Genomic DNA, 26,369 nt, shown 5'->3' with positions numbered 1-26,369 from the left:
CGCACCCTGGGCCAAAGGCAGGCGCCAAACCGCTGCGCCACCCAGGGATCCCAGGATGGAATCCGTCAAAACTCGTTTTACGGGCCAACATTACCTTGAGTTCAAAACCAAAGACCACACCAAAAGGGAGAATTATAGACCAATATCCCTGATGAACATGGATGAAAAAATTCTCAACAAGATACTAGCCAATAGGATCCAGCAGTACATTAAGAAGATTTTTCATCATGACCAAGTGAGATATATACCCAGGATGCAAGAATGGTTAAACACATGTAAAACAATGAACGTCTTAGATCACATCAACAAGAGAAAAAACAAGACCATATGATCCTTTCAATAGATGCAGAGAAAGCATTTGACAAAATCAGCATCCGTTTCTGATCAAAACTTTTCAGAATGAAGAGATGGAGGGAACATTCCTCAGCATCTTAAAAGCCATGTACAAAAAGCCCATAGAGAATATAATTCTTAATGGTGAAACACCGGGAGCCTTTCCCCTACCATCAGGAACACGACAGGGATGTCCACTCTCACCACTGCTACTCAACATAGTACTAGAAGTCTTAGCCTCAGCAATCAGGCAACAAAAAGAAATAAAAGGCATTCAAATTGGCAAAGAAGAAGTCAAACTCTCCCTCTTCACAGATGACATGATTCTGTACCTAGAAAACCAAAGGACTCCACCCCAAGATTGCTAGAACTCATACAGCAATTTGGTAGCATGGCAGGATACAAAATCAATGCCCAGAAATCAGTGGCATTTCTGTACACTAACAATGGGACTGAAGAAAGAGAAATTAAGGAATTAATCCCATTTACAATTTCACCCAAAAGCATCCGGTACCTAGGAATAAACTAACCAAAGAGGTAAAGGATATAAACCCTAAAAACTACAGAACACTTCTGAAAGAAATTTAGGAAAACACAAAGAAATAGAAAAACTTTCCATGCTCATGGATTGGAAGAATAAATATTGTGAAAATATCTGGCTAGCCCCGGTGGCTCACTGGTTTAGCGCTGCCTTCAGCCCAGAGCATGATCCTGGAGACCTGGGATCGAGTCCCACGTCAGACTCCCTGCATGGAGCCTGCTTCTCCCTCTGCCTGTGTCTCTGCCTTTCTCCTTCTCTCTCTCTCTCTCTCTCTCTCTGCACCTCTCATGAATAAATAAAATAAAATCTTAAAAAAGAAAAAGAAAATATCTATGCTACCAAGGGCCCTATCAAAATACTATGGACTTTCTTCAGAGAGTTGGAACAAATAACCTTAAGATATGTATGAAATCAGAAAAGACCCTGAATAGCCAGAGGAATACTGAAAAAGAGATCCACTGCCAGGGGCACCACAGTACCAGATTTCAGGTTGTACTGCAAAGCTGTGATCATCAAGACAGTATGGTACTGGCACAGAAGCAGACACATAGATCAGTGGAAGAGAATAGAGAATCAGATATTGGCCCTGAACTCTATGGTCAACTAATATTCGACAAAGCAGGAAAGAATATCCATTGTAAAAAGTACAGTATCTTCAATAAATGTTGTTGGGAAAATTGTATAACCCCATGCAGAAGAAGGAAACGACCATTCTCTTATACCATACACAAAGATAAACTCAAAATGGTTGAAAGATCTAAATGTGAGACAAGAATCCATCAAAATTCTAGAGAACAACACAGGCAACATTTTTGAACTTGGCCACAGCAACTTCTTGCAAGATACATCTATGAAGGCAAAGGAAACAAAAATAAAAATGAACTATTTGGACTTAATCAAGATAAAAAAAAACTTCTGCACAGCAAAAGAAACGGTCAACAAAACTAAAATGCAACCTACAGAATGGGAGAAGGTATTTGCAAATGACAGATAAAGGCTTAGCATCATAGATCTATAAAAACTTATTAAACTCAACACTAAAGCACTAAAAAGTCCAATCATGAAATGGGCAGAACACATAACAGTAATTTCACCAAAGAACATATACATATGGCCAACAAGCACAAGAGAAAATGCTCTGCTTCACTTGCCATCAGGGAAGTACTAATCAAAACCACAATGAGATACCACCTCACACAAGTAAGAATGGCAAAATTTAAAAAGATAAGAACAAGAAATGTTGGAGAGGATGTGGAGGAGAATCCTCTTGCACTTTTGTGGGAATGCAAACTGGTACAGCCACTCTAGAAAAACGTTTGGAGGTTCCTCAAAGAGTTAAAAATAGAGATACTTTGTAATCAGCAATTGCACTACTAGCGATTTACCCCAAAGATACAGATGTAGTGAAATGCCGGGACACTCTGACCCCAGTGTTCATAGCATCAATGTCCACAATAGCCAAACTGTGTAAGGAGCCACGATGTTCTTCAACATATGAATGGATTAAGAAGATGTGGTATGTACACACACACACACACACACAGGAATATTACTCAACCACCAGAAAGGATTAATACCCACCATTTGCTTCAACAAGGATGGAACTGAAGGGTATTATGCTGAGTGAAGTAAGTCAATTGGAGAGGGGCAATCATCATTTGGTTTCACTCATGTGAGTAATATAAGAAATAGTGAAAGGGACTGTAAGGGAAAGGAGGGGAACTTAGTGGGAAAAATTAGATAGAGATACAAACCATGAGAGACCCCTAACAATGGTAAACGAACAAAGGGTTGTGGAAGGGAGGTGTCCTGTGGCTTGGGGTAACTGGGTGATGGTCACTGAGGGTGGCACTTGATAGATGAGCACTGGGTGTTATTCTATATGTTGGCAAATAGAACTTAAATAAAAACAAATGAAAAAAAGAAAGAAAAAACCATTGTAATACTCTGACACAGATCTAATCAGTATGGATTTAAGTAAAATGTCAGAGAAAGAGTTCAGGAATACAATTATAAAATTAATTGTTGGATTTGAACAAGGCATAATAGACTCTAGGCTATCTCTTACTGCTGAAATAAGATCTAATCAAGTTGAAATTAAAAATACTTTGAGATGCAATGTAAACTGAATTTACTAGAAGCTAGGGTAAATGAGGCAGAATAGAGAATATGTGACATAGAAGACAAGTTGATGGAAAAGAAGAAAACTAAGAGCCCATGAAGAGATGCTCTGAGAGATAAGTGATAGTTTGAAAAGAAAAATAACATCTGTATTATTGGAATTCCTGACAACATGGAGAAAGATAGACAGAACCAGTATGTATATTTGAAGAAATCAAGGCTGAAAACATCACTAATCTTGGGAAGAATACAGGCATTCATAATCAAGAGATAGGATCCTTCCCAAAAACAAAAACGTGATCTTCAGCCTGCCATTTAATAGTGAAGCATGTAAATTTCAGAAATCTAGAGAAAATCCTAAAAAGCAGCTCAAGACAAGAGTATAAATATTAGATTAACTGCTAACCTATTCACAGAGACCTGGCAGGCCAGAAAGGGCTGCCATGGTATATTCAGTGTACTAAATGAGAAAAATATGCAGCCAAGAATGTTTTATACAGCAAGGCTGTAATTCAGAATGGAAGGAGAGATAAAGAGCTCCAAGATACACAGAAACTGAAAGAATATATGACCATCAAGCTAGCCTTGAAATATTAAGGAATATTAAGGGGGAATCCTCTAATTGAAGAGGGAGCCCAATGAAACAGAGATAAAATGCTGAGATAGGGACTGTACAGGAAATACCTGGCACCAAATTCATCTTTAAATAGTTACTCTGAATGAAATTGGACTATATGCCCCAGTCTAAAGACATAGTTATCAGACCGGATAAAAAAGCAAGACCCATCCACATGCTGTCTACAGGAGAGTCATTTTAGAACTAAAGACACCTTCAGACTGAAAATGAGGAGATGGAGAATAATGTTATCATGCAAATGGACCTAAAAGATAGGAGCGGTTGGAATCCTCATATCAGATCAATTAGATTTTAAACCGAAGACTTTATTAAGAAATAAATTGGAACACTATATCTTACTTAAAAGGTCTACCTTACAAGTATATGTAAGAATTATGGGTATTTATGCACCTAATGTGGGAGCAGCCAATTATATCAACTGATTAATTACTAAAGTAAAGAAACACATAGAAAATAGCACACTAATAGTAGGAGACATCAACACTCTACTCTCAGCAAAAGGCAGATCTTCTAAGCAGAGCAACTAAGAAAGAAGACCTTTGAATGACACACTGGACCAAATGGATTTCACAGATATATACAGAACATTCCATCCTAATGCAAGTGAATACACATTCTTCTCAAGTCCACATGGAACTTTGTCCAGAACAGACCACATACTGGGGCACAAATCAGGTCTCAACCAATACCAAAAAATTAGGTTTATTTCCTCCATATTTACTGATCAAAATGCTTTGAAACTGGAACTCAATCACAAGAGTAAATTTCGACAGAATTCAAACACTTGGAGGTTAAAGAGTATCCTACACAAAATGAATGGATGAACCAGGAAATTAGAGAAGAATTAAATATTCATGCAAAGTAATGAAAATGAAATCTCAAATGTTCAAAACATTTGGAATACAGCAATGACAGTCGTGAGAGGGAAGTACACTTCAATACAAGTCCTTCTCAAAAATTTAGAAAAATCTCAAATATACTAGCTAACCCCACCCCTAAAGGAGCTGGATAAAAAACAGCAAATAATGTATAAACCAATCAGAAGTGAAATAATAAATATTAGAGCAGAATTCAATGAAATACTGACCAGAAGAATAGTGTAAAAAATCAATAAAATGTAGAACTAATTCTTTGATTTTTTTTAAATTTTTTTATTGCAGTTCAATTTGCCAACATATAGCATAACACCCAGTTCTCATCCAACCAATTGCCCCCCTCAGTGCCCATCACCAGTCACCCCAACCCCCCGCCCACCTCCCCTTCCACTACCCCTTGTTCATTTCCCAGAGTTAGGTGTCGCTCATGTTTTGTCACCTTCACTGATATTTTCACTCATTTTCTCTCCTTTCCCTTTATTCCCTTTCACTAATTTTTATATTCCCCAAATGAATGAGACCACGTAATGTTTGTCCTTTTCCAATTGACTTATTTCACTCAGCATAATACCCTCCAGGTCCCTCCATGTTGAAGCAATTTGATTTATTTTGAAAGAATTAATATGATAGGTAAAACCCTAGCCAGACTTAAAAAAATAAAAACAATCAAATTTAAAAAAACATGAAGAGATCATAACCAAGACCAAGGAAATAAAAAATTTTAATTATGTATTATGAGCAACTATATGTCAACAAATTAGGCAATCTGGAAGAAATGGATGCATTCCCGAAAACATATAAATTAACAAATCTGGAACAGGAAGAAATAGAAAATGTGAACAGACCCATAACCACTGAGGAAATTGAATAAATCATCAAAAACCTCCGCAGAAACAAATTCCCAGGCCAGATAGCTTCCCAGGAAATTCTATAAAATATTTAAGGAAAAATAATTCCTATTATTCTGAAGCTGTTTCAAAATATAGAAATGGAAGTATAACTTCAAATCTCATTCTATGAGGCCAGGATTACCTTGATCCCAAAACCAGACAATTATCCCATCAAAAAGGAGAATTTTGAACAAATATCCCTGATATGAATGCCAAAATATTCACCAAGATACTAGCCAATAGGATCTAAAAGTATATTAAAAAGATCATTCATCTCGACCAATTAGGATTTTTTTTTGGGTGGCAAGGGTGGTTCAACATTCATAAATCAGTGGACGTGTTAGATCATATTAATAAAAGATAAGAACCATATGACCCTCTCAACTAATGTAGAAAAAAACATTTGACAAAATACAGAATGCTTTCTTGATTAAAACTGTTCAAAGTGTACGGACCATACTTTAATATTATAAAAGGCTTCTTCAAAAATCCTACAGCCAATATCTTTCTCAATGGGGAAAACTTTCCCCTATGGTCAGGAATAGAACAGAAATGCCCACTCTCACCACTGTTGCTCAACATTGTACTCGAACTACTAGCCTCAGCAATCAGAAAACAAAAAGAAATAAAAGGCATTAAAATTGGCAAAGAAGAAGTTAAACTTTCACTCTTCTTGGATGACATGATTCTATATGTGGAAAACTCAAAAGACTCCTCTCCAAAACTGATAGAATCCATACTGCAATTCAGCAACATGGCAGGATACAAAATCCATGGAGAGAAATGAGTTGCATTTGTATACACTAAAAACAAGACTGAAGAAAGACAAATTAAGTAATCAATCCCATTTACAATTGCACCAAAACCATAAGATATCAAGGAATAAACCTATGCAAAGATGTAAAAGACCCTAAAAACTTATGAAAGAAATTGAGGAACACATAAAGAAATGGAAAAACATTCCATGCTCATGGGTTGGAAGAACTGATATTGTGAAAATCACTATGCTATTCAGAGCCATCTACACATGCATTGCAACCCTTATCAAAATACCATGCTCTTTATTCACAGACCTGGAACAAATAATCCTAAGATTCTTACAGAACCAGAAAAAAAACAAATATCCAGAGGAATGTTGGAAAGGAAATCCAGAGCTGGGGGCATCACAATGCTTTACTTCAAGCTATATTACAAAGCTATTATCAAGACACTATGGTACTAGCAAAAAAACTGACACATGGATCAATGAAATAGAATAGAGAACCAAGAAATGAGGCTTTAACTCCATATTCAAATAATCTTCAACAAAGTAGGAAAGAATATCTAATGGGAAAAAAAGCAATCTCTTTAATAAATGTTATGGGGGAAATTGGACAGCCACATGCAGAATAATGAAAGTGGACCATTCTTTTACACCATACACAAAGTTTAACTCAAAATGGATGAAAAATCTAAATGGGACACAGGAATCCATCAAAATTATAGAGGAGAACACAGACAGCACCCTTTTTGATCTGGGTTGTAGCAACTTCTTATAAGACAGATCCATAAATGCAAAGGTAATAAAAGCAAAAATAAACTATTGGGACTTCATCAAGAAGTCCCAAGCATCAAAAAGCTTCTGCACAGCAAAAGAAACTGTCAACAAAACTAAAACACAATCTACAGAACAGGAGAAGATATTTGCAAATGAAATATCAGATAAATGGCTAGTATCCAAGATCTATAAAGGACTTATCAAACTCAAAACCCCCAAAAAAACAAACAATCCAGTCAAGAAATGGTTTGAAGGCATGAACAGACATTTCTTCAGAGAAGACCTGCACATAGTCAAAAGGTACTTTATAAAATGTTTCATATCACTTGTCATCATGGAAATACAAATCAAAACCACAATGAAACAGTGCAGAGGTTCCTCAAGAAGTTAAACATAGAGATACACTATGGCACAGCAATTAAATTACTGGGTAATTACCCCAAGGATACAGATGCAGTGAAATGATGAGATACCTGCTCCCCAATGTTCATATCAACAACATCCAGGATAGCTAAACTGCGGAAGAAGCCAAGATGTCCTTTGATAGATGAATGGATAAAGAAGATGTGATATATATATGAATTTATATATATATTTATATATAATTTAATATATTTAATATATATTATTTATATAATATATTTATAAATAAATATATATTTCTCTATATAAATTTTGTGATTCATATATATGAATTTATATGTTATATATAAATTATATATACATATTATTCTCTATATATAATTATATATATTATTCTATATACATATATAGAATATTACTCAGCCATCAGAAAGTCTGGATACCCATCATTTACATCAATGTGGATGGAACTAAAGGGTATTATGCTGAAGGAAATAAGTCAATCAGAGAAAGACAATTATCATATGGTTTCATTCATATGTGGAATATAAGAAGTAGTGCAAGAGACTAAGTTTCAGAGGGGAAATTGGGGGAAGATTAGAGAGGATGAGAAATCATGAGTCTCTTGACTGGGAAATAAATGTAGGTTGTTGAAGGCAAAGTGTGTGGGAGTTGCGGTAACTGGATTATGGGCATTAAGGAGGGGATGTGATGTGATGATTACTGTGTATTATACTATATGTTGACAAACTGAATTTATTTATTTATTTTTTAAATTTTTATTTATTTATGATAGTCACACAGAGAGAGAGAGAGAGAGGCAGAGACATAGGCAGAGGGAGGAGCAGGCTCCATGCACCAGGAGCCTGACGTGGGATTCGATTCCGGGTCTCCAGGATCGTGCCCTGGGCCAAAGGCAGGCGCCAAACCGCTGCGCCACCCAGGGATCCTGGCAAATTGAATTTAAATAAAAAATAATAGGACAAAATAAACTACAATAGATTAGCATTTTCTCAGTGTAATGACATAACAATGATTACAGTAGGCACTTAATGAAAAACTTTCATTGTGCTGTATTTTAAAGTGATATATACTTTGAGTATTATGGCCAATGTTAATATTTGTTAATATTTCTGTGCATTCAGAATACTACAATATTACACAGTAGAAACAGAAAACGTATAGTTGGTAATTTCTTGTTTTTAATATTTATACTCCTTAATCTGACAAAGACAATCATACACACACACACACACACACACACACACACACACACACACAGGAAGGGAAGAAAGGAGGCTATGAATAAAGGAAAGATGACCAGAATTAGTAAATAAGTATTTAACAAAATGCCTGGCTTTTAACAACATGGTTGATTATTCATAGGGAATATGAATAATTAAATTTTAGGAGCCTTATCCTATTAGATAAATATCCCATTTTTTCTTAGCTATATAAACAGTCTAACCTAACAGCTAATGATAAATCAATTACCATTTTCCAATGAAAAGAAATAATTTGGAGACACAGACTCATCAATGGATATGCTTTTGATATGTCAACAAGAAGTCTTGAAAAATCTAATAAAAATTAGGGTATAATTTAAAAACCTGATAAGTTGAAATTGAATTTTCCTGTAAATGTCTCCATTTCCAATTTCATTTACCGTCATCTTGTGCTCAGCATTTAGCTAATCACTTTACTTTTAAATCAGAGATGTTAATTAGACACAAACCACTATTCTCAGGAATTATTTTCCAGGTTTCCATTTAACCAAATTCTGGAGTAATTACCTTATACATGGACTATTCATTATTAGTGTTCCTTCTTATATAGGCCCAGTCTTTTATGTAAAATGCATATGTGATTTTATGCTCTATGGAATGTCACCATAAAAAGAAAAATAATTATTGTCCCTTTTTTATTGATACATAATTTATATTTATTTATTTATTTATTTATTTATTTATTTATTTATTTTTTCATAATTTATATTTAATAAAATGCACAGGTCATAAGCATCCAATTTGATAAGTTTTGGCAATTTATATACACATTTGTAAATACTACCCAAGGAAAGATACAGAACCTTTGTCTCATGCTCCTTTTTTAGTCTCTTCCCACCCTAACACACAGATAACTACCATTCTGATTTTTTCAATATATTTTTGGCCTGTTCTTGAATTTTATACAAATTGACACAAACAATATGTACTGTTTGTATCTGGCTTCTTTCAATCAGCATAATATCTATAGGAAGTATCTGTGTTGTTTTTTTTACCAATAACTCATAGCATAGCATCTATAGGAATTATCCTTATTGTTATATGTATCAAATATTTCAATCTCTTTTATTGCCAAATGGTGTTCCACTGTACAAATATACCGCAATTTGCTTACCCATTCTTATGTTGATGGACATTTACATTGTTATTAGTTTTGACAACTGTGAAAAAGGCTGTGATGAGTACATTAATATAAAGAAGACTGCTTAGGCACTTCCGCCCTTTTGGCTCCCGCAGCAGCGCCATGGCGGTCGGCAAGAACAAGCGCCTTACGAAAGGCGGCAAAAAGGGAGCCAAGAAGAAAGTGGTTGATCCATTTTCTAAGAAAGATTGGTATGATGTGAAAGCGCCAGCTATGTTCAATATAAGAAATATTGGAAAAACACTAGTCACAAGAACTCAAGGAACCAAAATTGCGTCTGATGGTCTCAAGGGTCGCGTTTTTGAAGTTAGCCTTGCTGATCTGCAGAATGATGAAGTTGCATTTAGGAAATTCAAGCTAATCACTGAGGATGTGCAGGGCAAAAACTGCCTGACTAATTTCCATGGCATGGATCTTACCCGTGACAAAATGTGCTCCATGGTCAAAAAATGGCAGACCATGATTGAAGCTCATGTTGATGTAAAGACTACCGATGGTTATTTGCTTCGTCTATTTTGTGTTGGTTTTACTAAAAAACGCAATAATCAGATTCGGAAGACCTCTTACGCTCAGCACCAACAGGTCCGCCAAATCCGGAAAAAGATGATGGAAATCATGACCCGAGAGGTGCAAACAAATGACTTGAAAGAAGTGGTCAATAAATTGATTCCAGACAGCATCGGAAAAGATATAGAAAAAGCTTGTCAGTCTATTTATCCACTCCATGATGTTTTTGTTAGAAAAGTAAAAATGCTAAAGAAGCCCAAGTTTGAATTGGGAAAACTCATGGAGCTTCATGGTGAAGGTAGTAGTTCTGGAAAAGCTACGGGGGATGAGACCCGTGCTAAAGTTGAACGAGCTGATGGATATGAACCACCAGTCCAAGAATCTGTTTAAAATTCAGACATTTAATGGTGACAAATAAAAACATTTGTGATGTTTAAAAAAAAAAAAAAAGAAGACTGCTTAAATTGATTTGGAGGCATGTTTTTATTTCTTTTGGGTAGTTATAAGGGTAATTGCTAGATATGTGCTTTAAAAAAATACAGGACAAAGTACTTAATTCTATAGCCTAGTATGCTCACTTTGACAGCATATGTAATAATTCTATAGCTTATTGTTATTAAGGATATTGTGATATAAATATCTAAAAAAGATAATTATGAATTTGAATCCATAATGTAGAATAAACTACTAACAATAGAGGGACATGGTAAATATACAAGAGCAATATACTATGAATCTTTAGATGCTAGTTATGACCTAGGGCAACTTACATAAACTCTATGAATTTTTATTCCTTTCTCTTCAAAAATAAGGTTTAGTGTTTAGTTGAAAATTGAGTGTTTGCTATGCATTGTATATATGTCCAATATGCTATACAGGTATAGAACTAGATGATGCAAGTGTGAGGAGTAACACTGATTCCCTATAATCACAGAACTTGTGCCTTAGTGGGAGAAACAGGCATGCAGACAAGTAACATCTTTAGAATAATATCAGTGAGTTTCATTCAACAATAGGGAGAGAAACAACAGTTACTATTGTCTGCTTTGTGTTTCCTGCTAGGCATTTCCAATATATGATTGGCCTCTGTGGTACAAACTAATGGGACATACAAATTTAAAAACTCAATTCTAATGTAGTGTGACTAGTGATTAAAAAAGTAAATAATACCAGGGAGCACAGAATCAAGATACTTAACCCAGACTAAGAAAAGAAAGAAGACAAAGAAAACTGGGGAGCCTGGGTGTCTCAGTAGTTTAAATGTCTGCCTTCAGCTCAGGTCATTATCCCAGGCTCTTGGCATAGAGCCCAGCATCAGGCTCCCTGCTCAGCAGGAAGTCTGCCCCTCCCTCTCCATCTGCCTCTCCCCCAGCTCATGCTCTCTCTCATTCTCTCTCTATCAAATAAATAAATATTTCTAAAAAACGATGACAAAGAATTTCCTAGAAAAAAAATCTGAGTTGAGACTCAAAGGAAGAAAAGTTGAAGATAGTTTGACAAAAAACAATGAGTGTCAATGGCAAAACAAAATAGACACATAAACAACTGGAGAAAGATCATAGTGAATTCCAGGAATTTTTTAAAAAAGTGTGAATAAAAGGAGGGGTGCCTAATGGCTCACTTGGTTAAGTGCCTGAATCTTTATTTCAGCTCAGTCCATGGTTTCAGGATTGTGAGATCCAGCTCCGCATCAGGCTCTACACTGTGAAGCCTGTTTAAGATTCTCTCACTCCCTCAGTCTCTCCCCCTCTTCCACTCTAAAAAAGAAAGTATGATTGCTTTGTAAACAAGAGGCATGAATAGAAACAGAGACCCATTGGGAGATGATGGTAACCTGAAACAGAGACACTGCAATGAAAACATAAACTTGACAAATTACAAATATTAGAAATATTTATATTTGATATAAATATTAAACATATTTAATAGTAAATATAAATAAATTTATGTATGAATAATAAACTCTAACATTCTAGTATTTATTAATTCCTTAAAGTGATAAGAAAAACAATGGGATTTGCTCAAGATATAATTCATAAGCAGAAAATGAACATCCGAGGGGAGTGGCAAGATGGCGGAAGAGTAGGGTCCCCAAGTCACCTGTCCCCACCAAATTACCTAGATAACCTTCAAATCATCCTGAAAATCTACAATTTCAGCCTGAGATTTAAAGAGAGAACAGCTGGAAGGCTACAGTGAGAAGAGTTCGTGCTTCTATCAAAGTAGGAAGATGGGGGAAAAAAATAATTAAAGAAACAAAAAGCATCCAAGGGGGAGGGGCCCTGCCAGAAGCCAGGCGAAGGCCAGGGCAAGTGTCCCCAAGACAGGAAAGCTCCGTCCCGGAGAATCAGGAGCTTCACCAATCTTTCCGGGCTAAAAGATGCTAGCAGGGAGTTAGAGCAGGACCCCAGGAGGGCGGGGATGCCATCAGCTCCCTGGGACACTAACAGACACCTGCGCCCCGGGAGAGTGCGCCGAGCTCCCTAAGGGCTGCAGCGCGCACGCACTGACACCATGAGCAGTTCGGAGGGGCTCCGTCAGTGGCTCTGGAGAGTGGGCTGCGCGGCCAGGAGCGCGAATCCAACAGCGCAGGCCTGGGAGCACAGGGCACTGGGGATACAGCCCAGGATCCAGCCTCCTCCCAGGACAGAGAGGCAGGGAGGCCGCAGGACCACAAGGATTCTCCTGCCCAAGCTGAGCAGCTCAGCGGCCCCGAACCCAGAGCATCCAGGCCCCTGCAGACTGAGAGCTCCTTAGTTACTGCCGGGGCTGAATCCAGGGCTCCAGAGCTGGCCGAGGCCACTGTGGTTGTTCCTCCTAGGGCCTCATGGGGTAAACAACCACCACTGAGCCCTGCAGCAGGGGCTGAGCAGCTCCCCCAAGTGCTAACACCTGAAAATCAGCACAACAGGTCCCTCCCCGAGAAGACCAGCTAGATGGACAAGTTCCAGGGGAAGTCAAGGGACTTAAAGTATAAAGAATCAGAAGATACATACTCCCTCGTGTTTTCTTTTTTTTTTGGCTTTTTGATTTCTATTTGCTTCCCTCACCTTTTTTTCCCTTTCCTTCTTTTTCTTTCTCTTTTTCTCTCTTTTTTTCTTTTTCTCTTTTCTTTCCTTCTTTCTCTCCTCTCTTTTTCTCCTTTTCCCAATACAACTTGTTTTGGCCAATCTGCACTGAGCAAAATGACTAGAAGGAAAACCTGACCTCAAAAGAAAGAATCAGAAAGAGTCCTCTCTCCCACAGACTTACAAAATTTGGATTACAATTCAATGTCAGTAAGCCAATTCAAAAGCACTATTATAAAGCAACTGGTGGTATAGAAAAAAGCATAAAGGACTCAAGAGACTTCATGACTGCAGAATTTAGATCTAATCAGGCAGAAATTAAAAATCAATTGAATGAGATGCAATCCAAAATAGAAGTCCTAACGACGAGGGTTAACGAGGTGGAAGAACGAGTGAGTGACATAGAAGACAAGTTGATGGCAAAGAGGGAAACTGAGGAAAAAAGAGACAAACAATTAAAAGACCATGAGGATAGATTAAGGGAAATAAACGACAGCCTGAGGAAGAAAAACGTACGTTTAATTGGGGTTCCCGAGGGTACCACAAGGGACAGAGGGCCAGAATATGTATTTGAACAAATCCTAGCTGAAAACTTTCCTAATCTGGGAAGGGAAACAGGCATTCAGATCCAGGAAATAGAGAGATCCTCCTACATAAAATCAATAAAAAACTTTCTACACCTCGACATTTAATAGTTAAGCTTGCAAATTCCAAAGATAAAGAGAAGATCCTTAAAGCAGCAAGAGACAAGAGATCCCTGACTTCGATGGGAAGGAGTATTAGGGTAACAAGCAGACCTCTCCACAGAGACTGGGCAGGCCAGAAAGGGCTGGCAGGATGTATTCAGGGTCCTAAATGAGAAAAACATGCAACCAAGAATACTTTATCCAGCAAGGCTCTCATTCAGAATGGAAGGAGAGATAAAGGGCTTCCAGGACAGGCAGGAACTGAAAGAATATGTGACCTCCAAACCAGCTCTGCAAGAAATTTTAAGGGTGACTCTTAAAATTCCCGTTTAAGAAGAAGTCCAGTGGAACAATCCACAAAAACAAGGACTGAATAGATATCATGATGACACTAAACTCATATCTTTCAATAGTAACTATGAACATGACCGGGCTTAAAGACACCATCAAAAGGTGCAGGGTGTCAGACTGGAGAAAAAAGCAGGACCCATCTATTTGCTGTCTACAAGAGACTCATTTTAGACAGAAGGACACCTACCGCCTGAAAATAAAAGGTTGGAGAACCATTTACCATTCAAATGGTCCTCAAAAGAAAGCAGGGGTAGCCATCCTGATATCAGATAAACTAAAATTTACCCCGAAGCCTGTAGTGAGACACGAAGAGGGACACTATATCATACTTAAAGGATCTATCCAACAAGAGGACTTAACACTCCTCAATATATATGCCCTGAATGTGGCCGCTGCCAAATATATCAATTAATAACCAAAGTTAAGATATACTTAGATAATAATACACTTATACTTGGTGACTTCAATCTAGCGCTTTCTATACTCGATAGGTCTTCTGAACACCACATCTCCAAAGAAACGAGAGCTTTAAATGATGCATGGGAACATGGATTTCACAGATATGGACAAAACTTTACATCCAAACTCAACTGAATACACATTCGTCTCAAGTGCACATGGAACTTTTTCCAGAATAGATCACATACTGGTTCACAAATTGGGTCTGAATCGATAACAAAATATTGGGATCATACCCTGCATATTCTCAGACCATAATGCTTTGAAATTAGAACTAAATCATAACAAAAAGTTTGGAAGGACTTCAAACACATGGAGGTTAAGGACCATCCTGCTAAAAGATGAAAGGGTCAACCAGGAAATTAGAGAATAATTAAAAAGATTCATGGAAACTAATGAGAATGAAGATGCAACCATTCAAAATCTTTCGAATACAGCAAAAAGCATTCCTGAGGGGGAAGTACATCGCAATACAAGCATCCATCCAAAAACTGGAAAGAACTCAAATACAAAAGCTAACCGTGCACCCAAAGGAGCTGGAGAAAAACAGCAAATAGATCCTACACCCAGAGAAGAAGAGAGTTAATAAAGATTGGAGCAGAACTCAATGAAATAGAGACCAGAAGAACTGGGGAACAGGTCAACAACCCAGGAGTTGGTTCTCTGAAAGAATTAATAAGATAGATAAACCATTAGGCAGCCTTATTAAAAAGAAGAAAGAAAAGACTCAAAATAATAAAATCATGAATGAGAAAGGAGAGATCACCACCAACACCAAGGAAATACAAACGACCTTAAAAACTTATTATGAGCAGCTTTATACCAATAAATTAGGCAATCTAAAAGAAATGGATGCATTTCTGGAAAACCACAAAGTGCTAGAACTGGAACAGAAGGAAATGGAAACCAGGGAGGAAATTGAAGCAATCATCAAAAACCTACCAAGACACAAAAGTCCCGGGCCAGATGGCTTCCCAGGGGAATTCTATCAAACGTTTAAAGAAGAAACCATACCATTCTACTAAAGCTGTTTGGAAAGATAGAGATGTAATACTTCCAAACTCATTCCATGAGACCAGCATCACCTTAATTCCTAAATCAGACAAAGATTCCACCAAAAAGGAGAATTATAGACCAATATCCCTGATGAATATGGATACAAAAATTCATAGCAAGATACTAGCCAACAGGATCCAAGAATACATTAAGAAGATTTTTCACCATTACCAAGTGGGATTTATCTCCGGGATGCATACTGGTTCAACACTCATAAAGCAATCAATGAGATTGATCACATCAGCAAGAGAAAAAAACAAGAACCATACGATCTTCTCAATAAATGCAGAAAAAGCATTTGACAAAATACAGCATTCATTCCTGATCAAAAGTCTTCAGCATGTAGGGATAGAGGAAACATTCCTCAGCATCTAAAAAGCCATCTATGAAAAGCCCACAGCAAATATCATTCTCAATGGGGAAACACTGGGAGCCTTTCCCCTAAGATCAGGAACAAGACAGGGATTCTCACCACTGCTATTCAACATAGTACTATAATTCCTATCCTCAGCAATCAGGCAAGAAAAAGAAACAAAACGCATTCCAATTGGCAAAGAAGAAGTCAAACTCTTCCTCTTTGCAGATGACATGATACTGTTCATGGAAAACCCAGAAGACTCCACCCCAAGATTGCTAGTACTCGTTCAGCAATTTGGCAGAGTGGCAGGATACAAATCAATGCCCAGAAATCAGTGGCATTTCTATACACTAACAATGAGACTGAAGAAAGAGAAATTAAGGAGTCAATCCCATTGACCTTTGCACCCAAAAGCATAAAATACCTAGGAATAAACCTAACCAAAGAGGTAAAGGATCTCAACCCTAAAAACGACAGAAGACTTCTGAAAGAAATTGAGGAAAACACGAAGAGATGGAAAAATATTCCATGCTCATGGATTAGCAGAATTAATATTGTGAAAATGTCAATGTTACCCAGGGTAGTTTACACATTCAACACAATCCCTATCAAAATACCATGGGCTTTCTTCAGAGAGTTGGAACAAATCATCTTAAGATTTGTGTGGAATCAGAAAAGACCCTGAATAGCCAGGGGAATATTAAAAAATAAAACTGGAGCCAGGGCATCACAATGGCAGATTTCAGGTTGTACTACAAAGCTGTGGTTGTCAAGACAGTGTGGTACTGGCACAGAAACAGACACATAGATCAATGGATCAGAAGAGAGAATCCAGAAGTGGACCCACAACTTTATGGTCAACTAATAATCAACAAAGCAGGAAAGACTATCCACTGGAAAAAAGAGAGTCTCTTCAATAATTGGTGCTGGGAAAATTGGACATCCACATGCATAAGAATGAAACTAGACCACTCTCTTTCACCATACAGAAAGATAAACTCAAAATGGATGAAAGATCTAAATGTGAGACAAGATTCCATCAAAATCAGAGGGGAGAATACAGGCAACACCCTTTCTGAACTTGGCCATGTAACTTCTTGCAAGATATATCCATGAAGGCAAGAGAAACAAAAGCAAAAATGAACTATTGGGACTTCATCAAGATAAGAAGCTTTTGCACAGCAAAGGATACAGTCAACAAAACTAAAAGACAACCTACAGAATGGGAGAAGATATTTGCAAATGACATATCAGATAAAGGGCTAGTTTCCAAAATCTATAAAGAACTTATTAAACTCAACACCAAAGAAACAAACAATCCAATCATGAAATGGGGAAAGACATGAACAGAAATCTCACAGAGGAAGACATGGACATGGCCAACATGCACATGAGAAAATGCTCTGCATCACTTGCCATCAGGAAAATACAAATCAAAACCACAATGAGATACCACCTCACACCAGTGAGAATGGGGATAATTAACAAGGCAGGAAACCACAAATGTTGGAGAGGATGCGGAGAAAGGGAACCCTCCTGCCCTGTCGGTGGGAATGTGAACTGGTGCAGCCATTCTGGAAAACTGTGTGGCGGTTCCTCAAAGAGTTAAACATAGACCTGCCCTACGACCCAGCAATTGCACTGTTGGGGATTTACCCCAAAGATACAGATGCAATGAAATTCCGGGATACCTGCACCCCGATATTTCTAGCAGCAATATCCACAATAGCCAAACTGTGGACGGAGCCTCGGTGTCCATCAAAAGATGAATGGAGAAAGAAGATGTGTTTTATGTATACAATGGAATATTACTAAGCCATTAGAAAGGACAAATACCCATCATTTGCTTTGACATGGATGGAACTAGAGGGTATTATGCTGAGTGAAATAAATCAATCAGAGAAGGACAAACAGTATATGGTCTCATTCATTTAGGGAATATAAAAAATAGTGTCAGGGAATAAAGGGGAAAGGAGAGAGAATGATTGGGAAATATCAGAGAGGGTGACAGAACATGAGAGACTCCTTACTCTGGGAAATAAAGAAGGGGTTTTGCAAAGGGAGGTGGGCGGGGGGGGTGACTGGGTGATGGGCACTGATGGGGGCACTTGATGGGATGAGCACTGCGTGTTATGCCATATGTTGGCAATTTGAACTTCAATTAAAAAATAAAAGAGATAAAGAAAAATAGAATAAACCTCAGGAAAGTAGAATATGAAATAAAGAGAGATGCAGAAATACATGAAATAGCCTCAAAAAATGATAAGCAATGTAAATGCCATTTTTAAATGACAAATGCTCTCAAAGTGGAATTTTCAAATCCAGCTTCATGTTATTAAAATAAAAATTCCAAATAAAAATTGCAAAAAATGGGGAAAAAAGGAACATCTCTTTTAAAATGAAAATAAATACAGCAATATTAAATATCATACAAAAAAGATCTCCAGGAATAACTATCAGATGGATGGTCAGAGCTGACATGATACCAAGGGACCTTAAATGCTTTCATTATTCTCTGGATAGGATAGGTGCTTAAAGGAAGCCAGAATAATACATGGAATTCTGGCCACGTCCAAATGTTCCATGGACCTACCATATGACATCATTTCCCTAGTCCCTGAGTAAAGATAGGGTTGGAATACTCAATATCTGACAGAAACCTTTCATTGTATTCCATTCATTTTTTAAAAAATAGTATCTCATTCCAATAAAAATTCAATACAGCAATTGGTGATCTTCTTGAATGTTGGAGGCCATATTATACATATAACACTTTAAAATACTGTCTTTACCCATTTATTTTTAAGGGTTTTATTTATTTATTCATAAGAGACACAGAGAGAGAGAGAGAGGTAGAAACACATGTAGAAAAAAAAAAGCAGGCTCCATGCAGGGAGCCCAATATGGGACTCGATCCTGGGACTCCAGGATCATGCCCTGGGCTGAGGGCAGGCACCTAACCACTGAGCCACTCAGGCATCCCTATCTTTACCTATTTATAAAGGGATTCAAAAGGCAGTTTTTTAAAATGTTTTTTTTTATTTTAATTACAGTTCATTAATATACAGTGTTATATTAGGTGTACAATAGTGATTCAATACCTCCATATATCACATGTTGCTCATCAGGACAAGTGCACACCTTAAAACCATGACCTATTTAACCCATCCTCTCATCCACTTCCCCTCTGGTAACCATCAGTTTATTCTCTATAAAGAGTCTGCTTCTTAAATTTGTCTCTCTGTCTCCTTTAATCCTCCTCTTTGCTTTTGTTTTGTTTTTTTAATTCCATATATGATGTTGGCAAATTGTATGTAAATAAAAAAATAGAGAAAAAATATAATATTTTAAAAATTCCATATATGAATGAAATTATATGATATTCATCTTTCTCTGACTTGTTTTGCTTAGTATTATACTCTCTAACACTATCCACGTTGTGAAAATGGCAAGATTTCCTTATTTTTTATGACTGAATTGTGTGTGTGTATATGGACTATGAATGGACTAATTAATCCACTCGTCTATGGATGAACACTGGACTGCTTCCAGAATTTGGCTATTGTACATAAATTCTATAAACATAGCAGTGCATGTATTCCTTTCAATTAGTATTTTTTTTTTGTATTCTTCGTGTAAATACCCAGTAGTGCAAATGCTGTATCATAGGGTCGTTCTATTTTTAATTTTTGAGGAATCTCCACACTCCTTCCAGACTGGCTGTACCAGTTTAACATTCCTACCAACAGTGCAAGAGGGTTCTTTTTGTCCACATGATCACCAACACTTGTTCCTTGTGTTGTTGATTTTAGCTATTCTGACAGGTTTGAGGTGATATCTCATTTTACTTTTGATATGCACTTGCATTGAATAATGTTGAACATCTTTTAATGTGTTTCTTGGGCATCTGGATACCTTCTTTGAAGAAATCTCTGCTCATGTCATCTGCCCATTTTTTAAGCTTTTATTTTTATTTTTTTATTTATTCTAAGTGATCGCTACACCCAAGTTGGGGATGGAACTCATGACTCCAAGATCAAGAGTTGTGTGCTCTAGGAGCTGAGCCAGCCAGGTGCCCCTCTTCTGCCCATTTTAAAAATTGGATTGTTTTTTGGGTGTTGATTTGTATAAACGAATTGGATGTATCATTTGCATGTGTATTGGATGTGTCATTTGCAAATATCTGCTTTCAGTCCTTAGGTTGCCTTTTAGTTTTGTTGATTTTTCTTTTGCTGTGCAGAAGCTTTTTATTTTGATGAATTCCCCATAGTTACTTTTGCTTTTATTTTTCCTGCTTCAGGAGATAAATCTAGAATAAAGTTGCTATGGTCAATTTCAAAGAAGTTATTGCCCGTGTTCTCTTCTAGGATTTTTATGATTTCGGATCTCACGTTTATGTCTTTAATCCATTTGGAGTTTATTTTTTTTGTCTATGCTGTAATTTTAGCAATTTGGTCTGGTGTTAAGTGATATCTCATTGTAGGTTTTTTTTTCATTGTAGTTTTGATTTGTATTTCCCTGATGATGACTGATGTTGAGCATCCTTTCATATGTCATTTAGTTATCTGTATGTATTCTTTGGAAATTTTTCTATTCATGTCTTCTGCACATTTCTTAACTGGATGATTTGTTTCTTGGGTGTTGAGTTTGATAAGTTCTTTATACATTTTGGATATTAACCCTTTATCATATATGTTGCTTGCAAATATCATCTCCCATTCTGTATGTTGATTGTTTCCTTCACTGTTCAGAAGCCTTTTATTTTGATGAAGACCCGATGGTTTATTTTCCCTTTTGTTTCCCTTGCCTCAGGAGACATATCTTGTAAAAGTTGTTCTGACCAATGTCAAAGTCGTTGCTGCCTATGTTCTGCTCTAGGATTTTCATGGTTTCCTCTCTCACATTTAAATCTTTCATCCATTTTTATTTACTTTTTGTATGTTGTAAGAAAGTGATCCAGTTTCCTTCCTTTGCATGATACTGCCCAGTTTTCCCAATACCATTTGTTAAAAAGACTGTCCTATTCCCTTAGATATTTGTTCCTGCTTTGTCAGAGATTAATTGACCATGTATATGTGGATTGATTTGCAGATTTTCTATTGGTTTATGTGTCTATTTTGTGGCACTATATACTGTTTTGATTTATACAGTTTTGTAATAGAACTTGAAGTTTGGAATTGTGATGAAGACACAGTTTTAATAGGGCTCTGAGCACTTAAGAAAGAGTATTTTAATTGTTTCCCATTTACCCCACTGGTGAGGAACACCCTAGAGTTGTGTACACTGGCCAAAACACAACAACTAACATTGGACAGATGAGATGAATAATAGTTATTAGTCACATATAGTCACAGCCCAGGGAAAAAGGACACACCACATACCACATAGGAGCACAGGGGGCCCAATAAGGAATAGAATGAAGAAGAAAGAGCTGTCCAGTGCAGGTTGTATAATATCAACATGGGGGAAGAGGAGAAAATGAAATTAACTTGTTCAAAAAATTCTATAGGCTGGCAGGGAACTGAAACCCACTACTCAGGGATTAGCAGGAATTGTGTAGGCACCCTTGATAAAGAGGGTGGTCTGAGTAGGAGACCTTATCCATGAAGGCAGCATAGACAAGGGGAACCTTGTAGTTAGGCAATTTGAGGCCTTTCTGATTTCTGATATCAAGGCATCTTATAATTTCAAGACTTAACTTTAGGCTTTACATTAAAGGGGACTCTGCAAAAGATATGAGTGAAAGCTGCTCTATTGCTCATTCCATATTATTTAGCAGATATGATGATATTACAGATATCTATAGTGGATGGTGATTCTCTGACCCCAATTAGAGAGATACAGTACAGACTCCAGTAATTATATAACAAAGCTATACCTTCAAGAGAAAACTACACGATGCTTGAAAAGTAGACTTGGATATGCTACTAGGCCCCAGTAGAGACTAAGTACATGAGTAGGGATCACCAAGTGACTATGTCACTAGAGCTGACCATCATGAGATTGTTATCAGATCTACCAATTGAAAAGCAATCCATCATATAATAGACTGATCCCAAACTCCCAAATAAATTGCACAAATAGAAAATCCAGACTACATAACAGTTACTTCAGCTCTATTGATGAGTCTCTATTACATGGGATTCTCTAAGACTGGTTGTGAAAAAATATATGTGTATTCTAGGGTCTGCCTCACGGTTGGGTAGGTTCAGTACATTGTTGTGGACCAAAAATAGCCTGCTACTGTATATATCAGCCACATATATAAGTATACCTAAAGGACAGAAAGAAGTGGAAGGGTGCCTAAGTGGCTCAGTGGTTGAGCATTTGTCTTTGGCTCAGGTCATGATCCCAGGGTCCTGGGATAGAGTTCTGCATAAGGCTCCCTGCAGGGAGCCTGCATCTACCTCTGCCTATGTCTCTGCCACTCTCTGTGTGTATCTCATGAATGAATAAAATTTAAAAAAAATAACTAAGAATAGTCCTAGTTGCCAAAGTTTTAAGTACTACATCTGGTTATCCACTTGATATGTATAATAAATTGATTGCCAAAAAGACTGCAATTATTTGCTCCTTCTGACTTTTTTTTTTCAACTCATCCCATTAAAAGGTAAAGTCTATTTTTCTACTCCATGAAACTGGGCTGGTCTTGTGTTTTTGTTTGTTTATTTTTGCTTATTGGATACATTAGTACCAATTGTGGGCTTCATATTCAAAAACCATGTGAATGACCTATTGGAATGAACAAACCATGAAGAAGTTTATAACCCACATTAATGTTGAGGACATCCTCAACATCCACGTGAACAAGATAATTCATCCTATAGATATTAGCTAGCCTCTTCTTCTGGTCTAGGCCAGTGTTTTTGTAATAGCACCATGAATAAAGTAATTATGATGGCAAGGATGAGAGCTAGGAAAGTACTTCTTTTTACCACAGTGGACAAGGCTACATCTGTGGATAAATGCCCAATCTGCCAACAGCAGCATCTGATCTCTCAATATAGTACTCAAAAGACCAGCTAACCATTTTGTTGTTGTTCAATTATATAATAAGCCCTATTCTATCTCAGATCTGATAGGTCTACCATATATTACATCATCTGGAATCATCAAGCCTAATTAAATGCCATAGTAAAGGCTCATGAAAGGTCCATTTTGAACTATATTTTACACAGTTGAGGTATGATCCTCCAGTATAATTTATATTGGTTAAACTAATGTCTGATATATGGCTCCATATCCTCAGTAGCTAGAATAAATTGCTCCAGGAAATAATGGGATTGGCTCCTCTCTCCAACACTTATAGGCTATGACTTTCCAATTCCAGATTCTTAGACTATATCAGACTTAAAGCTCTTGTCTTGATGGGAAATAATGCTTCTAAAAAAAAAGGAGAATGCATGATGCCATTTAACATGGAGTGAAAACTCCCACCTGGTCATCTAAAACATCTCATGAAAGTGGACCAGCAGGCAAAGAAAAGGGTTAATATTAATGGGGGAAATCAACTCTATTACCATGAGGAGCTAAGATTATTCTTTTTTTAAAGATTTTTATTTATTTATTCATGAGAGACAGAGACAGAGATGCAGAGACACAGGCAGAGGGAGAAGCAGGCTCTATGCAGGGAGCCCAATGTGGGACTTGATCCCAGGACACCAGGATCACACCCTGGGCCAAAGGCGGTGGTAAATCACTGAGCCACCCGGGCTACCCAGATTATTCCTGTATAATCAAGGTAGGGAGAAGTATTTCAAACCCAGAGAATTTACTAAGGTATTTTTTTTGTGCCTCCATGACTCATGATAATGATTGGTAAGCAAGTATGTTTACCACAGCCCGGCAAAGGCAAATCAACTAAGGACTCAAACCCCTTAAGCTTGAAATTTGGGTCATCCCACCAGATAAACGATCTATATCAACTAAGGTACTAGCTGAGATAACTGGAATTTAAATAGAAAAATACTAGATGAGAGTGAGGGGAAAAACTGCCGATAAAGGAGTCAGACAATGGGTATCAATATGGACTTGGGACCAGTTTCAGCAGCAGGGACAGAAGTAGCATGTTCTATTAATCTTGTCTATGTCTTGTCTTTTGTAGAGAGTGCAGTTGGCACTTGAGGGAATGAGAGGCAGTGAATGATGCAAAGAGTGGACTTTATGACATATCCTGAGCACCATTTCACAGAGTCTCATCCTCAGGGTTGATTTTAGACATGCATTGACAAAGGCTATTGTGAAACATACAGCCACACTTCTTGCTGACAGTACCTCATCTCAAGCTGGCTCTAGATATTGCTCACTTCTTGTTCCAGGGCTTTTCTGACACCACAACATGGAATGACTCTAAAATCTCACTCTGCATCCACATATGCTTAATCTGAAAATTACTAGGATATAACAGCCAATAGAACAATCCTCACCTAAATGGGAGCCAGGAGTAAATGAGTAGACAATGCCTTTTAGGCAGGTCATTCTGATGCAAATTCTGTATATCTCTTCAGAATGATCCATCTAGATTGAATATCAATTATCCACAGCAGTAGTCCACTTGACTCTCCATAATTGGATTTTTCCTTCCCTGTTCAGTCTCTTTGGTTCCTCATTTCCACTGTTAAGGATCACTTACTTCCCAAGTAAATTATCAGCATGCAAAACTTTTGAATTGGGCTCAGTTTTCATGGTAACCCAGAATAAGAGGTATATTTTGTTCTTGCTATATTTTTCTCTTTATTGTATCTTCTTGTCTCAGGGGAGGCTTTAAACTCAGTGTTAAAATCAGAAATTGCTTTCAAACAACATTAACATTCCTAGTTTTTGTTTTCCAGCAGCCTAAGAAAGCTAAGGTGAGTAGACTTAGAAACAAATAATGGAATGTATGAATTTGAAGAGAGAGAAGCATGAGCAATGAAAAAGAATGGAATTTCCCAAGACACAGAAGTTTCAAAAATAACAGAGGATCCATGCCTGAATCTGATGCCTTGAAAAGATGCCAGAAACTCCTGGAAGGGGTGTGTGTGATAAACTAATCTAGGGAAAGTCCTATACAGGACAGTTTCCAAACTTGGCAAAGAATGCCATGCCAAAGCTTGACACAAATACAGTGAATCTTTAAGGTACCACATATATTTAGACAATAAATATGTCACTAGTCTCCATGTTGCATCAAAGACAAGATTTTTAGGAACTGTATACAACCTCCAGAGTTTTGAGATTCTAAGAGAAGAAAGGTCCTTAAACACACTCACACACACACACACACACACACACACACACTCCCACCCTTCCACGTGGACCAAAAATAAGTCTGAATGTATTCAAATATTTTAAATATATACATATATATAGGAAATATTTATAGCCAGAGGGATATATTACAAAAATAAATATAATTCATTTCTTAAAAGATAAGCTCCACCCTCCAACTCAACCTGTCCAGAATTGGATACATTATTTCATATTTTTTTCACTCTAGGCATGAGTTTCTTCCTGTATTCTCTATATCAGCTAACAGTCCACTGTGCCATTCATACTAGAAACCTTGGAGTTACTCTTGACATTTCAACTTTATCTTATACATCTAGCTTATCACTAAATCCTGTTAATTGAATTTTCTATACCTTTATCATATTTATCTCCTTCTTATTTTCACTGTATCAATTCATGGCCTCAACATCTCTCCTTGGAATCAGTGTAATAGCCTCTTTAAAAGCTCTTCCTGTATCTGGTTTCATCATCTTCCAAATCATGCAGTATATTGCTTTCAAGATTTACCTTTCTAAAATATCAAATTTATAATATTTCCTCCAAAAACAGTTTATTGACTCCTAGTAAATAAAAGAGTAAAACTCAAACATATAAAAAATTTTCACCCTTATTTCATCTGCACCCACCACCACTCTTATTTCCTACTACTTCTTTCCTGTGATTTCATGATTTTATTATACCAGAATGTTTGTGATTTCTTTTATGCATTATGCTATTCCTCACCTCTGTGTTATGGTCATACTGTTATTTTGTTTCCTGAGTCCATTACTACCCTCTTCTTCTGGATAATTTTTATTTATTCTTTTTAAATGTAGTTTAGATGTCATTTCCTATAGGAAATAAAATTGTATAGGGGAACCTGGGTGGCTCAGTGGTTAGTTTCTGCCTTC

At 37.0% G+C, this 26,369-nt stretch overlaps 1 protein-coding gene across 1 annotated transcript; it reads left to right on the top strand.

Moving 5' to 3' along the window:
• Positions 1-9,798: 9,798 nt before the first annotated feature.
• LOC121482973 (40S ribosomal protein S3a-like) lies at positions 9,799-10,636 on the top strand. Its single transcript, XM_041741159.1, has one exon. It carries the CDS (start codon positions 9,827-9,829, stop codon positions 10,619-10,621), a length of 795 nt encoding a protein of 264 aa, XP_041597093.1. The 5' UTR covers positions 9,799-9,826; the 3' UTR covers positions 10,622-10,636.
• The last annotated feature ends 15,733 nt before the right edge of the window (positions 10,637-26,369 follow it).

The sequence above is a fragment of the Vulpes lagopus genome, chromosome X, assembly GCF_018345385.1.
Source record: "Vulpes lagopus strain Blue_001 chromosome X, ASM1834538v1, whole genome shotgun sequence".
Lineage (NCBI taxonomy): Eukaryota > Metazoa > Chordata > Mammalia > Carnivora > Canidae > Vulpes > Vulpes lagopus.
The sequence above is the reverse complement of the archived record's forward strand: the minus strand, read 5'-3'. Positions and strand labels throughout refer to the sequence as shown.

What these genes read in the sequence shown, in the direction of transcription:
- LOC121482973 (XM_041741159.1), top strand. Translation starts at nt 9,827, where the DNA reads ATGGCGGTCGGCAAGAACAAGCGCCTTACGAAAGGCGGCAAAAAGGGA.